This window comes from Lethenteron reissneri, chromosome 24 (assembly GCF_015708825.2).
Source record: "Lethenteron reissneri isolate LAM-NWPU_2019-01 chromosome 24, ASM1570882v1, whole genome shotgun sequence".
Classification (NCBI taxonomy): domain Eukaryota; kingdom Metazoa; phylum Chordata; class Hyperoartia; order Petromyzontiformes; family Petromyzontidae; genus Lethenteron; species Lethenteron reissneri.
Genome location: NC_083802.1, coordinates 20,921,076 through 20,939,152, shown reverse-complemented (window position 1 = coordinate 20,939,152; position 18,077 = coordinate 20,921,076). Strand labels below are relative to the sequence as shown.

General features: G+C 56.7%; 1 protein-coding gene across 1 annotated transcript; it reads left to right on the top strand.

Moving 5' to 3' along the window:
- Positions 1 to 15,480: 15,480 nt before the first annotated feature.
- LOC133346314 (forkhead box protein B1-like) lies at positions 15,481 to 17,262 on the top strand. The gene has a single exon (XM_061557810.1). The coding sequence runs from the start codon at positions 15,581 to 15,583 to the stop codon at positions 16,667 to 16,669; it is 1,089 nt and encodes a 362-aa protein (XP_061413794.1). The 5' UTR covers positions 15,481 to 15,580; the 3' UTR covers positions 16,670 to 17,262.
- The last annotated feature ends 815 nt before the right edge of the window (positions 17,263 to 18,077 follow it).

Genomic DNA, 18,077 nt, shown 5'->3' with positions numbered 1-18,077 from the left:
CACAAGCAAAGTCTGGACCACATTCGACATTCTAAAAGCTAAACTATTTATTTTATTTTGAAAGGTAAGGCCTACTGAGCTGTATACCTATTTTTCAGAATCGACCTGGCCACAAATGACAGCTCAACGAAGTGACTTATTACGTGTAAATTTATAGCAGCCAAATACTCCAAACGCATGTTTCTAAATGTGTAGGGAAAAACCGGAGGACCCGGAGAAAAATCCATGCTATATTTTTTTAGAACATACAAACTCCAAATACACAGGCGTCAGGGTCGGGGTCTAAATCACGACCCCCTGTATACTAGGCGAGGTAGTCAACATCTCGCCACTGGGACGCCCCAACAGGGTCGCCAATGCGATGGGAGCTGTGAATCCCAGACTGAGTCTACTCTGTTGGATTCCGCGCTCCGCGTTTAGTTTGAACATCATATTAATTACACGAGTCCAGAGTCCCGGCATTACGAAGCCCACCCCCCAACCGTCGAAGAGGGTGCGATCCCCTTTCTCCGAGAGCAGCGCCGCATACCCCACGGCGTCAAGGAGACTGCATCAGCGTGGGGACCCTGCGACACCGCGGCGGCGGTGCCTGTGGAGGCTGCTGGGAGGCCGACCGGACCTCGAGCCCCGGGGGTCCCCCCGTCGCCCCCGAAATCTGCCCGCGGGGACCGAGTGCTTTCATTTCCATCCCCTCCACGCAGTGTAATTTATGCAAAAATAATTGAGATATCTTATAATATTGATGTGCTGTAAAATTAATGAGTAATTTATGTAATTAGTCAATTAAGTGTAATTCCAGCTTATGTTCCAAATGCCCAGAAGGGCTTTCCGTACACGCGCTTATTTGTCTGGGGTTCTGATTTCCCGAAAGCCGCCTAATTCATTTTACATGCATATTAATTCCAGTGCAGATTAGCAGCTCCCATTGTGCTCGCAGGTTAATATTTATCTTGAAACCTTTGGGGGGGGGGGCTTCTCCCCCACATTTCACCTGTGCACGTCCTCTCCTCACCTGTACACTTCACTCGTATCCGTGCTCACCACACCTGTACACACCTCATCCACACACGAGCGCCCCTCGCCCACACACGTGCTCGCCTCACCTGTACACATGCACACGTCACCTGTTAATGTGCTCCCCTGACCCATGCACGTGCACACCTCACCCCTTCCTACGTACGGTCGGGAAAGCAGTTCAACATACATACGTAGACGTGCACACCTCAGAGATGAAAGCAACAGCATAGGTTATGAGCAGGAGCGACATGGAGTAATGCATCGCGGGAACGTGAAATATGGTGAGTTGGGGAATGCCTTCATCCAGCAGTATTTAGATCCAAACTGACGGTGAATGACCAAGAATAATGATCACTCCAGTAACTACCAATCAAACGAACTGTTGATCCCACAGTTCGCAACTATGTATACTATGCTTGTGTAAGGCAATACGGTTCGGGAGCTGGATGTCGAGGTCTGCTGCTGTTGTTTTGCCTTTCCCCCTCCTTCGTTAAAGGAGCGCAGACCATATTGGGTTTACTGTATAGTCCATAGTTTGGGTGGCATGTCCACTATCGCACGACTGTGGCTTTGTCTTTGATTTTCCATTCATCAAGATGTGCGCAAAGGCCTGTGGATGTTCTGGTACGGTTGAAGGTTCCACGGGTGTCTTCGACGATCAGGAATGTCAAAGCCAGGAGGTGGTGCGGCGATGTTTGGGTCTCAGACGAGGGGGTCACTCTGGACGGCCGCGTTGTTCTCCACTCTGTTCACCAGCGGCGTCCTTGCGGATCTGGGAGGGATTCTGGGATGGTGACAGCAGCAGCAGCAGCGCGATCCCACAAGGGATGGGGTCGGGACTTGAGCCTGCGGTGTAAGCGCGGCTCCTGTGAGCGCCGCTCGACGCACTCATCCGTGCGCGAGTGGGGCGGGGGGGGGCAAGGCGAGGAGCGGCGACGGCCGCCGCCGCGGTGCTGCTGCTGCTGCTGACGCCGCCGCCGCCGCCGTTGTGTCCGGGGCCTTTCACCAGCCCCCACCGTCCCCCGGCCCGCGTCTCCTCTCCCACTCTCCGCTAATTACCGCGCGGAACTTGAATATTCAGAAAGAGACGCGGCGCTGCCGCCGCTAATTGGATGCGCGCCACACAGTCGCTCTTGTCAGAGACTTGCAGCCCCCCCCCCCCATTACGCAGATAACGCCCCCTCCTCCCACCGTTACCGAGACCACGCGCCCCCTATTACCTAGATCGCCCCCCCCCCGTTATCCGCTATCAGATCACGCCCCCCTCTACCCGTTACGCAGATCGGCCCAGCCTCGGCGCCGCATCACGTGGCCGCACCTGAGGCTCCTTGTGGTGAGGGCGGGGTTTGGAGGTGCGCGGGTGGGGGGGCCAGGGGGATGGGGAAGCTCGCGACCTCCTCACCGACCAACCCAGGCACGTAAGAGCTCCCCCCCGCTCCCCCTCTCCCCCCCGCTCCCCTCTCCCCCTCGCTCCCCCTCTCCCCCTCGCTCCCCTCTCCCCCCCCCCGCTCCCCTCTCCCCCCCGCTCCCCTCTCCCCCTCGCTCCCCTCTCCCCCTCGCTCCCCTCTCCCCCCCCGCTCCCCTCTCCCCCCCGCTCCCCTCTCCCCCCCGCTCCCCTCTCCCCCCCCGCTCCCCGCTCCCCCCCCCGCTCCCCTCTCCCCCCCGCTCCCCGCTCCCCCCCCGCTCCCCTCTCCCCCCCGCTCCCCTCTCCCCCCCCGCTCCCCTCTCCCCCCCGCTCCCCTCTCCCCCCCGCTCCCCCCCGCTCCTCCCCCGCTCCCCCCCGCTCCCCCCCGCTCCCCTCTCCCCCCCGCTCCCCTCTCCCCCCCCGCTCCCCGCTCCCCCCGCTCCCTCTCCCCCTCGCTCCCCTCTCCCCCCCGCTCCCCTCTCCCCCCCGCTCCCCTCTCCCCCCCCGCTCCCCTCTCCCCCCCGCTCCCCTCTCCCCCCCCGCTCCCCCCCGCTCTCCCCCGCTCCCCCCCCGCTCTCCCCCCCTCTTCTTCTTCTCTGCTTCCCCTCCTCTCCCCTCTACTTCCATCTCTCCTCCCCGGACAGAGGCCACACGATTCGGGGCGGTGACGCTCACTCATCACCACGTGTACACACAGCGCAGTGCACACAGAGTGCACGCACACGGTATCGATAGCTCGACGGGAGCACACGTGCATGCAATAGCAGTACGCACAACAACCTGCATATTCACGGGTACAATAGAGTGCACGTGGGAGCGAGGTGCCGACGGGAGAGAAGTCACGGATAGGACCTCACGCCACTCTCCATGATCCAGACGGGAGCCCGGCTGGATCAATGTGACGATGTGGGAGAGATGATGATGGGAGAGATGTAAGAGACGTTGAGAGATGCCAAGAGATCGAGTCTGTGCCCCAACTGCGCCGCCTTTCAAGATACTGGAGTCGCACCCAAAGACGCCCACACGACGCCTCGTCACCAATCATCAATCCTTACAATCCATTCCTGGTTCTAAGCAGCATCAGTGAGATTTCTGTTACAACCATCACCACCACCGCACGCCATGGTGCTGTTGTGTTGGGTGGTGCTGAAACGCGCAAGCGCCGCTTTGTGTATTTGTCTGCGTGGACTGTCACGCCGACTGTCGTTCCCAGCGCCCGCGATGCCGCGAATATGCGACGTGTAATCTGTGAAGTTCGACGTGTAATCTGTGAAGTTCGACGTGTAATCTGTGAAGTTCGACGTGTAATCTGTGAAGTTCGACGTGTAATCTGTGAAGTTCGATGTGTAATCTGTGAAGTTCGACGTGTAATCTGTGAAGTTCGACGTGTAATCTGTGAAGCTCGACGTGTAATCTGTGAAGTTCGACGTGTAATCTGTGAAGTTCGACGTGTAATCTGTGAAGTTCGATGTGTAATCTGTGAAGTTCGACGTGTAATCTGTGAAGTTCGACGTGTAATCTGTGAAGTTCGACGTGTAATCTGTGAAGCTCGACGTGTAATCTGTGAAGTTCGACGTGTAATCTGTGAAGTTCGACGTGTAATCTGTGAAGTTCGACGTGTAATCTGTGAAGTTCGACGTGTAATCTGTGAAGTTCGACGTGTAATCTGTGAAGTTCGACGTGTAATCTGTGAAGTTCGACGTGTAATCTGTGAAGTTCGACGTGTAATCTGTGAAGTTCGATGTGTAATCTGTGAAGTTCGATGTGTAATCTGTGAAGTTCGACGTGTAATCTGTGAAGTTCGACGTGTAATCTGTGAAGTTCGACGTGTAATCTGTGAAGTTCGACGTGTAATCTGTGAAGTTCGACGTGTAATCTGTGAAGTTCGACGTGTAATCTGTGAAGTTCAACGTGTAATCTGTGAAGTTCGATGTGTAATCTGTGAAGTTCGACGTGTAATCTGTGAAGTTCGACGTGTAATCTGTGAAGTTCGACGTGTAATCTGTGAAGTTCGACGTGTAATCTGTGAAGTTCGCTGGCGTCTTTATGCGCTTAATGTCTATCGTGGCGCGTGCAGTCTATATCTAGACTGTACTATATCAACTGTAATATATGTATGTTGAACTTCTTTCGCACCATACTTCGCCCACTGTGCTATCGATTGTGACCGGGGCCGGTGAGTGAGCCGGTCTGCATGCGACTCCTCTCGGGCCTCGGGGTCCCGGTCTCACTCGGGGAAGTCTCTCGCCCTCTCTGTGTGACACTCACCCCTCACTCTGTGACCCCCCCACCCCTCACTGTGACTCCCTCTCACTGTGCCCCCCCCCCCCCACTCTGTGACTCACTCTCACTGTGACACTCACCCCTCACTCTGTGACCCCCCCACCCCTCACTGTGACCCCCCCCCCTCACTGTGAATCACTCTCACTGTGACACTCTCACCCCTCACTGTGACCTTCTCACCCCTCACTGTGAATCACTCTCACTGTGACACTCTCACCCCTCACTGTGACCCACCCCCCCCCCCCACTCTGTGACTCACTGTGACACCCTCACCCCTCACTGTGACTCACTCTCACTGTGACACTCTCACCCCTCACTGTGACCCCCCCCCCCCCCCCCCACTCTGTGACTCACTCTCACTGTGACACTCTCACCCCTCACTGTGACTCCCCCCCACTCTGTGACTCACTCTCACTGTGACCCTCTCACCCCTCACTGTGACTCACTCTCACTGTGACCCTCTCGCTGTCACACCCTCACTGTGACTCACTCTCACTGTGACACTCTCATCCCTCACTGTGAATCACTCTCGCTGTGACACCCTCACTGTGACTCCCTCTCACTGTGACACTCTCACTCCTCACTGTGACCCCCCCCCCCTCACTGTGACCCTCTCACCCCTCACTGTGACTCACTCTCACTGTGACCCTCTCACCCCTTACTGTGACCCCCCCCCCCCTCACTGTGACTCACTCTCACTGTGACCCCCACCCCACACTCTGTGTCTCACTCTCACTGTGACCCTCTCACCCCTTACTGTGACCCCCCCCCCCCCCCCCACTCTGTGACTCACTCTCACTGTGACCCTCTCACCCCCCACTGTGACTCACTCTCACTGTGACCCTCTCACCCCTCACTGTGACCCCCCCCCCCCCACTCACTGTGACTCACTCTCACTGTGACCCTCTCACCCCTTATTGTGACCCCCCCCTCACTGTGACTCACTCTCACTGTGACCCCCCCCCCCACTCTGTGTCTCACTCTCACTGTGACCCTCTCACCCCTTACTGTGACCCCCCCCCCCCCCCTCTTACTGTGACTCACTCTCACTGTGACCCTCTCACCCCTTACTGTGACCCCCCCTCTCACTGTGACTCACTCTCACTGTGACCCTCTCACCCCTTACTGTGACCCCCCCTCTCACTGTGACCCTCTCACTGTGACTCACTCTCACTGTGACCCCCCCCCCCCCTCACTGTGACCCTCTCACCTCCCACTGTGACTCACGAACTCTCGCTGTGTAAGACTCCCCTCTCAATGTGAGACTCATTCCCTCGACTCCGCACCCTGCCGCTCTGCTTCCCCACGAACCTGGCGGGGCGACTCCGCTGTGACGGGCAAGTGGAGGCAACACAGCGACACGCGGGGAATGTGAAGCTGCGAATTGATTTGTAAATTCACTTCGGACCGCATCGTTAAAATCACGAACACATCATTCTCATTTGTTTACTTCAAGTATTTCAGCTGGAGAATCCCTGGAGATAGAACATGACAGGTGTGCATCCAAACACAAGCGACTCTCATGCTCACACATAGACACAGACCCTCCCGACTGGCTTGGCAGACCGCTGGGGCGAGTGCTGTGAGCGAGCACTACCTACGAAGGCCGGAGCGGCACACGCAACAGGGTGGAGTGGCCAGGAACACATCAGGACGCCTTTGCACGTATCTTGAACTTCTTTGGCACCGCACGTAGCTAACCGTGCTAATCGGAGGTGCGGAAGGACAACAAACTAAACACGAAACCATCCAAGTCCACGTTGTCCCCCCAACGTTGATGTTCATCACACCCCAGGGGAGGCCCAGGACCGGTTCAGGTATCACTCGCCACTGATGTTCGCTGGACTCGTAGGGGATTCCGCGACGCTCATTCAATGTGCTAACATATACAGTACACACATAACACACATACACATAACACACACGCATACACATAACACGCATACACATAACACACACACAAGACATACCACGCATACACATAACACACACACAAGACATACCACGCATACACATAACACACACACATACACGCCTAACACAGACTACGCGCGTTCATATGCCAACACCACGTCATGCCCATCCAAACTGGACGACACCTGACTCCACATGCCCTGTGTGTGCGCGTGTCTTGGTACACGTGGGGGGAGCGGTGGTGTAGCGGTTAGCGCGCCGCTACACGAACCCGGCATCCAGAGTTCGATTCCCGCTCACGGCCAACATCGGTGACGAATATTTGAACGGGTCCTGTGCTTTACACACCTCACCAGTGCATCTGCGGAGTACCGTGGCATGTGAACATCGCCACTCGGGAGACAAAGGCGGCCGGGTGTGGTCCTGGCCACCCACCCCCTCGTGTGCTTGCTAACAGTCTGGTAAAGGCTATACGGGGGATCTTTGTATTTGTAGTGGTTATCTGCTGGTCTCGAGTTTGATTCCCGCTCGCGGCCACGAACATTGGTGACGCGAACAGCACTCGACAGCCTCGTGACGCAGCGGTTCGCGCACTGCGCTACGAACCCGGTGAGTGTTTGGTGCGATGTGTGAACATCGCCTCGAGGGGACAGAGTCGGCCGGGCGTGGTGCTGGCCTCTTGTGAACATGTTCAGGCTATCGGAAGATCTTTGTATATGTGTGCGTGTGTACATTTATGGGGTAAATATAAATATTTAATCGTCGTAAAAATACACAAAATACTCTAAAAAAATACACACGCACAATGCAAACCACACATATAGAATGCACCACACATATACATAAATACACAACACGTATACACTTAACACTTACATACAAATATCCCCTCATAACTGTTGGTGCATGTGCTGTTATCGAGCCCCTATGAAAGCCAGAACAGCACACATGGGGGTTGTGTAGCCAACACCACGCCAGGCCGCCTTTGTCCCCCCAGTCTTGATTGTTACATAATCCACCAGATACTCGTTTTGAAGGCTCGGGGATGCCCAGCACCGGTTCGATATTCGCTGTTAGTGAGCGGAATGGAACTCGGGTCGACGGATTTGTAGCGCAGCGCTAAACTGCCGCTCCCCACGACGCACACTCTGGTGTGCACACGTGACGCTTGCGCCGGCGCTTGTGCCAGGCTGGGTTCACCTTGAACCCACGTGAAGTGTCGAAGGTTCGTTGGAAGGTCACGGGACAGACCTAGGTGTTTTGGGTTAACTGAGATGACTGAGGAATAGACCACCTGTGCTCCCCACTGTGCCGGCTTGCTGCGCTTTATCCGCCCGGTGCTCCGCTTATTGTTGTGAGCGTCGTTCTTCCGCTCTCCTTTGTTGCTGGAGGGCGACTGCCTCCAGCTGCCCAGTAACGTCCTTCACGAGCCTCCTCCACTGAGGCCGATCTTGACACCGCTGGTACCAGTCATCGGCAAGTCCACTCAGCTCCATATCCTCCTGTACCACATCACTCCATCTCTGTTCTAGCTCTTGCCGGACCCGTTTATATATACTGTACATACACACACCTATACGTACACAGATATACAGGCCACGCACATTAATAAACACGTAAGCGTCAGAGAATATGCGTGTGAGTTTGTGTACAAATGCATGAATGCGCCTGTGTATACGTGCGGTGTGTGTACGTGCGGTGTGTGTACGTGCGGTGTGTGTACGTGCGGTGTGTGTACGTGCGGTGTGTATACGTGCGGTGTGTGTACGTGCGGTGTGTGTACGTGCGGTGTATATACGCGTGGTGTGTGTACGTGCGGTGTGTGTACGTGCGGTGTGTATACGTGCGGTGTGTATACGTGCGGTGTGTATACGTGCGGTGTGTGTACGTGTGGTGTGTATACGTGCGGTGTGTGTACGTGCGGTGTGTGTACGTGCGGTGTGTGTACGTGCGGTGTGTGTACGTGCGGTGTGTCTACGTGCGGTGTGTGTACGTGCGGTGTGTGTACGTGCGGTGTGTGTACGTGCGGTGTGTGTACGTGCGGTGTGTGTACGTGCGGTGTGTGTACGTGCGGTGTGTATACGTGTGGTGTGTGTACGTGCGGTGTGTGTACGTGCGGTGTGTATACGTGCGGTGTGTATACGTGCGGTGTGTATACGTGCGGTGTGTGTACGTGTGGTGTGTATACGTGTGGTGTGTGTACGTGCGGTGTGTGTACGTGCGGTGTGTATACGTGCGGTGTGTGTACGTGCGGTGTGTGTACGTGCGGTGTGTGTACGTGCGGTGTGTGTACGTGCGGTGTGTGTACGTGCGGTGTGTGTACGTGCGGTGTGCGTACGTGCGGTATGCGTACGTGCGGTGTGCGTACGTGCGGTGTGTGTACGTGCGGTGTGTGTACGTGCGGTGTGTGTACGTGCGGTATGTGTACATGTGGTGTGTATACGTGCGGTGTGCATACGTGCGGTGTGTGTACGTGCGGTGTGTGTACGTGCGGTGTGCATACGTGCGGTGTGTATACGTGCGGTGTGTATACGTGTGGTGTGTGTACGTGCGGTGTGTATACGTGCGGTGTGTATACGTGCGGTGTGTGTACGTGTGGTGTGTATACGTGCGGTGTGTATACGTGCGGTGTGTATACGTGCGGTGTGCATACGTGCGGTGTGTGTACGTGTGGTGTGTATACGTGCGGTGTGTATACATGCGGTGTGTGTACGTGCGGTGTGTATACGTGCAGTGTGTACGTGCGGTGTGTATACGTGCGGTGTGTGTACGTGCGGTGTGTGTACGTGCGGTGTGTGTACGTGCGGTGTGTGTACGTGCGGTGTGTATACGTGTGGTGTGTTTACGTGCGGGTGTATACGTGCGGTGTGTGTACGTGAGGTGTGTATACGTGCGGGTGTATACGTGCGGTGTGTGTACGTGCGGTGTGTATACGTGCGGTGTGTATACGTGCGGTGTGTGTACGTGCGGTGTGTATACGTGCGGTGTGTGTACGTGTGGGTGTATACGTGCGGTGTGTGTACGTGAGGTGTGTATACGTGCGGTGTGTATACGTGCGGTGTGTATACGTGCGGTGTGTGTACGTGCGGTGTGTATACGTGCGGTGTGTGTACGTGTGGGTGTATACGTGCGGTGTGTATACGTGCGGTGTGTATACGTGTGGGTGTATACGTGTGGGTGTATACGTGCGGTGTGTGTACGTGCGGTGTGTATACGTGCGGTGTGTATACGTGTGGGTGTATACGTGTGGGTGTATACGTGCGGTTTGTGTACGTGCGGTGTGTATACGTGCGGTGTGTATACGTGCGGTGTGTATACGTGTGGGTGTATACGTGTGGGTGTATACGTGCGGTGTGTGTACGTGCGGTGTGTATACGTGCGGTGTGTATACGTGTGGGTGTATACGTGTGGGTGTATACGTGCGGTGTGTATACGTGTGGGTGTATACGTGTGGGTGTATACGTGTGGGTGTATACGTGTGGGTGTATACGTGTGGTGTGTATACGTGCGGTGTGTATACGTGCGGTGTGTATACGTGCGGTGTGTATACGTGCGGGTGTATACGTGTGGTGTGTATACGTGCGGTGTGTGTACGTGTGGTGTGTATACGTGCGGTGTGTGTACGTGCGGTGTGTGTACGTGAGGTGTGTATACGTGCGGTGTGTACGTGCGGTGTGTATACGTGCGGTGTGTGTACGTGCGGTGTGTATACGTGCGGTGTGTGTACGTGTGGTGTGTGTACGTGAGGTGTGTATACGTGCGGTGTGTACGTGCGGTGTGTGTACGTGAGGTGTGTGTACGTGCGGTGTGTATACGTGCGGTGTGTGTACGTGTGGTGTGTGTACGTGAGGTGTGTATACGTGCGGTGTGTATACGTGCGGTGTGTGTACGTGTGGTGTGTGTACGTGAGGTGTGTATACGTGCGGTGTGTACGTGCGGTGTGTGTACGTGTGGTGTGTGTACGTGCGGTGTGTATACGTGCGGTGTGTATACGTGCGGTGTGTGTACGTGAGGTGTGTATACGTGCGGGTGTATACGTGCGGTGTGTGTACGTGCGGTGTGTGTACGTGCGGTGTGTATACGTGTGGGTGTATACGTGCGGTGTGTGTACGTGTGGGTGTATACGTGTGGGTGTATACGTGCGGTGTGTGTACGTGAGGTGTGTATACGTGTGGGTGTATACGTGCGGTGTGTATACGTGTGGGTGTATACGTGCGGTGTGTGTACGTGAGGTGTGTGTACGTGCGGTGTGTGTACGTGCGGTGTGTGTACGTGCGGTGTGTATACGTGTGGTGTGTGTACGTGTGGTGTGTATACGTGAGGTGTGTGTACGTGTGGTGTGTGTACGTGTGGTGTGTATACGTGTGGTGTGTATACGTGAGGTGTGTGTACGTGTGGTGTGTGTACGTGTGGTGTGTATACGTGCGGTGTGTGTACGTGTGGTGTGTGTACGTGAGGTGTGTGTACGTGTGGTGTGTGTACGTGTGGTGTGTATATGTGAGGTGTGTGTACGTGTGGTGTGTGTACGTGAGGTGTGTATACGTGCGGTGTGTGTACGTGCGGTGTGTGTACGTGCGGTGTGTGTACGTGAGGTGTGTATACGTGCGGTGTGTGTACGTGCGGTGTGTGTACGTGAGGTGTGTATACGTGCGGTGTGTGTACGTGAGGTGTGTATACGTGCGGTGTGTGTACGTGCGGTGTGTGTACGTGAGGTGTGTATACGTGCGGTGTGTGTACGTGCGGTGTGTATACGTGCGGTGTGTGTACGTGAGGTGTGTATACGTGCGGTGTGTGTACGTGCGGTGTGTGTACGTGAGGGGTGTATACGTGCGGTGTGTGTACGTGTGGTGTGTGTACGTGCGGTGTGTATACGTGCGGTGTGTATACGTGTGGGTGTATACGTGTGGGTGTATACGTGCGGTGTGTGTACGTGCGGTGTGTATACGTGCGGTGTGTGTACGTGCGGTGTGTATACGTGCGGTGTGTGTACGTGTGGTGTGTGTACGTGCGGTGTGTATACGTGCGGTGTGTATACGTGTGGGTGTATACGTGTGGGTGTATACGTGCGGTGTGTGTACGTGCGGTGTGTATACGTGCGGTGTGTGTACGTGCGGTGTGTATACGTGCGGTGTGTATACGTGCGGTGTGTGTACGTGCGGTGTGTGTACGTGCGGTGTGTGTACGTGCGGTGTGTATACGTGCGGTGTGTGTACGTGCGGTGTGTGTACGTGCGGTGTGTGTACGTGCGGTGTGTATACGTGCGGTGTGTGTACGTGCGGTGTGTGTACGTGCGGTGTGTGTACGTGCGGTGTGTATACGTGCGGTGTGTGTACGTGCGGTGTGTGTACGTGCGGTGTGTGTACGTGCGGTGTGTATACGTGCGGTGTGTGTACGTGCGGTGTGTGTACGTGGTGTATACGTGCGGTGTGTATACGTGCGGTGTGTATACGTGCGGTGTGTGTACGTGCGGTGTGTATACGTGCGGTGTGTGTACGTGCGGTGTGTGTACGTGCGGTGTGTATACGTGCGGTGTGTATACGTGCGGTGTGTATACGTGCGGTGTGTGTACGTGCGGTGTGTATACGTGCGGTGTGTATACGTGCGGTGTGTATACGTGCGGTGTGTATACGTGCGGTGTGTATACGTGCGGTGTCTCTACGCGTGTCTACGACCTGGGACGAGTGCTCGTGTGAAGAGCTGTCACCTGCGGTTGTGTAGCGGACCCGGCAACGCGGGTTCGATTTTCCCTCACGTTTAACACCAGTGACAATTATCCTGGGCCTCCCCTAGGTCGACTCAGCCTCAAATGAGTGTCTAGTGAGGTGTGCAAACATCGCCACTGGGGAGATAAAGGCGACCGGACGTGGTGCTGACCACCCACTCGTGTGCCGTCACAGCCTTCATAGGCGTTGCTCGCTAACAGCACTTGTCCCAACAGTCTGTTGAGGCTACACGGGGGATCTTTATCTTACGCACACAGACGGACCCGAGCCTTCTCATCCCAGCGCCACGCACACCGTGCCTGCCTTTGTCTTCCCTGTGCTCATCCTTACACCGCCCCGGGTACTCAGGTAAGGCTGAGGAGTGCGATAATCAAATTCAGGTGGTCGGGTTCGTAGGACGAACTCGTGACACGCACAGAACGCACAAATATACTCGCGATTCAGTAAACCGCCGTTGTCTGCGCTCCTTCGACGGCGGAACATCGTTAAGACGCGAACTCTCTCCTAAGCCCCTTTCGTGGCGAGCAGACCTCGATATTGGCATTTATCTCCAGAGTATACTGGCATACGAAAGAAGATAACGAAATGTACAGAGACAAAGATCTCCCATATACCTCTTTGTTGGAAAGTGTTGTTAGCGAGCATCTGTTAAGGCCGTCACGGCGAACGAGGGGGTAGGTGGCTAACACCACGCCAGGCCGTCTTTGTCTCCCAAGTGGCACCAGGAACTAATTTTAAATTGAGTTGAGGAGCGCCCCAGGACCGGTTCAGATAATCATTACCGATGTTGGCTTTGAGTGGGAATCATAGTGTAGTCGCCGGCTCCCTGCGCCCAGCGCCCTAGCCTCTAAGCTACCGCTCCACGCACACGCACACAGACATACCAAGACACATTCACACGCACACAGACACACGTACATGTTGTGTATGGGGAACATTAGCGTCGTGGTCAGTGCACTGCGCAACAAACCCGGCCACCTGACTTTCATGCCCTGCCACGCGCACACAAAGATCTCCAAAAGAGCCTTAACAGACTTGTGGGTTACGTGATGTTTGCGAGCACCTAATAAGGCCAGAACGGGACACGAGGTGGTGGGTGACCAACCCCACGCCCGCACGCTTTCGTCTCGCCAATGCTGTTCTTTTAAACACGGCACCAGGTACTCATTTAAGGCAGAGTCAATCCATGGGGACCAAGGACCGGTTCAAATATTTGCCACTGTTATTGGTCATAAGCAGGAATCGAACTTGGTTCGCCGGGTCCGTAACATAGTGCGCTAACCACTGCGCCACCGCTCCCGACGCACACAGATACGCACATATTAAATACCGCGTGGTTATATATACAAAGACAAATATTCCCCCTACAGCCTTAACAGACTGTTGGGACAAGTGCTGTCAGCAAACACCTATGAAGGCCGGTACGGCACACGAGAGGGTGGGTGGCCAGTACCACGCCCATGCCGCCTTTGTCTCCCCAGCGACGATGTTTTGCACAGCGCTCCAGGAACTCATTTGAGGCTGAATCAACCTAGGGGAGGCCCGGTTCAACACAACGGTGTTGATCGTGAACGGGATTCACCAGGTTCGTAGTGCAGCACGCTAACAGCTACACTACCGTTATACACACACGCAAATACAAGATGCTCCGTATAGCCTTAACAGACTACTGCGGTAAGTGAGCGAGCACCTATAAAGGCCGAATTGAGGCTGAGTCGACCTAGGGGAGGCCCAGGACCGGTTCAAATAATCATTACTGGCCGTGAGCGGGAATGGAACTCGGGTCGCCGGGTTCGTAGCGCAGCGCGCTAACCGCTACCCTACACAAAGACAAAGATCCCCCGTATAGCCTGAACAGACTGTTGGGGCAAGTGCTGTTAGCGAGCACCTACGATACACGAGTGGGTGGGTGGCCATTACCACGCCCGACCGCATTTATCTCCCTAGTGGCGATGTTAAAATACACCGCACTAGGTACTCATTTGAGGCGGAGTCGACCTAGAGGAGGCCCAGGGTCGGTTCAAATAATCTTCACTTGTGTTGTCAATGAGCGAGAATCGAACTCGGGTGGCGGGGTTCATAGCGCAGCGCGCTGATAACGACACGACCGCTCTCCACACCCACACGCGCACATGTCCAGAGCCGTTCACACAGACACGGGGGGGGGGGGGGGCATCGTGCTCAGTGCCGCGGGGCGCGAGGCGCGCGGTTTCACGGGTCTCGGTGACGGCGCCGAGCCACCACGAGACTCGCGAAGCTCCTCCCGTGTCCCTCACGTCTCCCGTATCGTGGCGCTTCCAGTGGCTTCCGTGTCCCGTGTCCCCTCGTGTCTCAGTCTGCCGTGTCCCCTCGTCTCACAGTCTGCCGTGTCCCCGTGTCCCGCATTCCAAAGTATTTGGTGTCTCCCGTGTCCTGCATCCCCATGCGCCGTGCCCGCTATCTCCGTGTCCCCGTGTCCCGCATTCCCATGTCCCGTGTCCCAGTGTCCCGGAGCGCGCCTTACAGATTGGGGAGCGCAGGATGATGGGGGAAGGGGTTTAGAAAGAGGGGGGGGGGGTAAGGCGAGGGGTGTGGGTGCAGGGCCGTGCGTACCCCCCCCCCCCCGTAACGCCCCCAACCTCGCGCGCCCCCCTCTATTGTCCTGCGCTCCGCCCTCCGCGCGTTGCGATGCAGCCGATTGGCCCAAAGGTGTCCGAGTGAAAAAGGTGCAAATGAACCCAGATGAGGCCTTCGCGGGGCCATTGTCCTGTGATTATGGAGTGAGGAAACATTAATGAAGCCACTCCGGGGGTGAGCACGACTCGCGAACGTCAGAGACGCGGAGAGGCGGACGCGCTTCCTGCGAGGCACCCAGCCCCGTCTCGCGGATCGCGTCTCGAGTCCAGGCAGTCGATGCAGTCCATGCAGCGCAGCCTCGCGGGTCTGTACTGCCCAGAGCAGAGAACCGAGTCCACAGAGGCGATCCGCGACATCGTGAGGGGAGAAGCGACATCGAGTCCCCGCCGTGCTGCGCGTCGTCTCCCTCTGTCGCCGCCGTTCGCACCGTAGAGGAACTTTCACTCGAATCCCGAGAGAGCGAGAGAGCGAGAGGGGAGAGGGGAGAATCGGAGTCGAGGGGAGGGAGCGGGGGAGCGCACGGCTCTCGGCTGCGCGGAGAGCGGCGACTCTCCTCCTCCTCCTCCCGAGCGCGAGGCGAAACTTGGACGCGCGTGGGGCCGCGTCCCGGCGCGCCCAGAAGATGCCGAGGCCCGGGCGGAACACGTACAGCGACCAGAAGCCCCCGTACTCGTACATCTCGCTCACGGCCATGGCCATCCAGAGCTCGCAGGAGAAGATGCTGCCGCTCAGCGAGATCTACAAATTCATCATGGAGCGCTTCCCCTACTACCGCGAAAACACGCAGCGCTGGCAGAACTCGCTGCGCCACAACCTCTCCTTCAACGACTGCTTCATCAAGATTCCGCGGCGACCCGACCAGCCCGGCAAGGGTAGCTTCTGGGCCCTGCACCCGGCGTGCGGGGACATGTTCGAGAACGGCAGCTTCCTGCGACGGCGCAAGCGCTTCAAGGTTCTGCTGCACTCGGCCGGCAAGGAACCCGCGCCCTCCCCATACTTCCAGCACCACGCTCACCACGCGCACCACGCTCACCACGCGCACCAGCAGCAGCAGCAGCAACAACAGCAGCAGCAGCAGCAACAGCAGCACGCGGCCAAGCTGCGTCTGTCCCTGGCGGCCAGCGGGGCCCACCTGCCGCAGTTCGCCGCCGCCGCCGCGTACGGCATGCATGGGCTGCCACCCGCGTCCAGCTTCAAGCACCCGTTCGCCATCGAGAACATCATCGCGCGGGATTACAAGGCGATGATGGCTGCGGGCGGCCTGGCGCTCTCCGCGGCTGTGCAGCCCGTGCCCACCAGCTACCCAGTGGCGGCCGGGCTGGCCCCCGTCGTGGGCTCGCTGGCCCCGGGGTGGCCGCACATGTACGCCACGGGGGTTCTGCACGACGCGGCGACCGCGGGCCCCGTGGCCGTGCCGGGCCTGCGCACCAGCGACTACGGCGCCTACGGAGTCCCCATCACGCCGCTGGTGTGCGGACACGCGGCGCAGGGCCTCCCCGCGGTGCCCGTGCCCATCAAGCCCGCGCCTCCGCCGCCTCTCCCGGCTCCCGCGGCCGCCTCGCTCCTCCTCGCCGGGGCCTCCCCGCGGCCCTCCGGGCCGGGGGGTTCCCCGACCTCTCCCGCCGCCGCGCCGCACAGGAGCCCCTCGCCCGGGGGGCACCTCCCGTCGTGTCCCCCGCCGGGTGCCCTGCGGTCCGTGTCGGTGCACTGAAGGAGCAGCGCGAAGGGGAGACGGGGACACGCGAACTCTCGCCTCGCCCCAACACACGCGGGTTTGGAGTGCGGGTTCATGGAGCGTCACCACCACCATCCTCATCACCACCACCACTCTCATCAGACACCATCGTAATTGTCATTATTTTTATTTCTCCGTCTGCCTGTAGCGATATTTGGCCGGCAAACAGTTTCGCAAGAGATGCTAGGGCGACGCGAGATATACGATCTGAGCTGATGTAAAATGTGATACGTGACATGCGAGGTGTCAGGCGAGAGGTTTAGCACGTGAGATTCGATTCGTGAGACGTGAGATGGGAGCTTTAAGATGTGAGGTCTAGGATGCGAGGTGTAAGACGTAAGTTGTTTAATGTAAAATGTGAGCTGTATGGCTGTGAGATGCAGAGAAGTAATATGTAGGGCTGTAAGATATAAGGTGTCAGATTTACAATGTGAGATGTGAATTGTAAGAGGTCAAATGTTTGGTGTAAATCTGATCTGAAGTATGCGAGTTGTACAATGTGAGATTGAGATGTCGGAGATTCAACCAGACGCACTTTTTTCGTGAGTCCCACTTCCTCTTCGTGAGGTCTCGGCTGCTGTAAATAAAGAAGGTGTAACGTGTAAAGCACGTGACCATGTGTGTGCGTTACACGTGTGTGTGTTGTACAGCACGTGACGATGTGTGTGCGTTACACGTATGTGTGTTGTACAGCACGTGACGATGTGTGTGCGTTACACGTGTGTGTGTTGTACAGCACGTGACCATGTGTGTGCGTTACACGTGTGTGTGTTGTACAGCACGTGACCATGTGTGTGCGTTACACGTGTGTGTTGTACAGCACGTGACCATGTGTGTGCGTTACACGTGTGTGTGTTGTACAGCACGTGGCGAGGGTGTGTGCGTTACACGTGTGTGTGTTGTACAGCACGTGACGATGTGTGTGCGTTAAACGTGTGTGTGTTGTACAGCACGTGGCGAGGTATGTGCGTTACACGTGTGTGTGTTGTACAGCACGTGACCATGTGTGTGCGTTACACGTGTGTGTGTTGTACAGCACGTGACCATGTGTGTGCGTTACATGTGTGTGTTGTACAGCACGTGACCATGTGTGTGCGTTACACGTGTGTGTGTTGTACAGCACGTGGCGAGGTGTGTGCGTTACACGTGTGTGTGTTGTACAGCACGTGACGATGTGTGTGCGTTACACGTGTGTGTGTTGTACAGCACGTGGCGAGGTGTGTGCGTTACACGTGTGTGTGTTGTACAGCACGTGACCATGTGTGTGCGTTACACGTGTGTGTGTTGTACAGCACGTGACCATGTGTGTGCGTTACACGTGTGTGTGTTGTACAGCACGTGGCGAGGTGTGTGCGTTACACGTGTGTGTGTTGTACAGCACGTG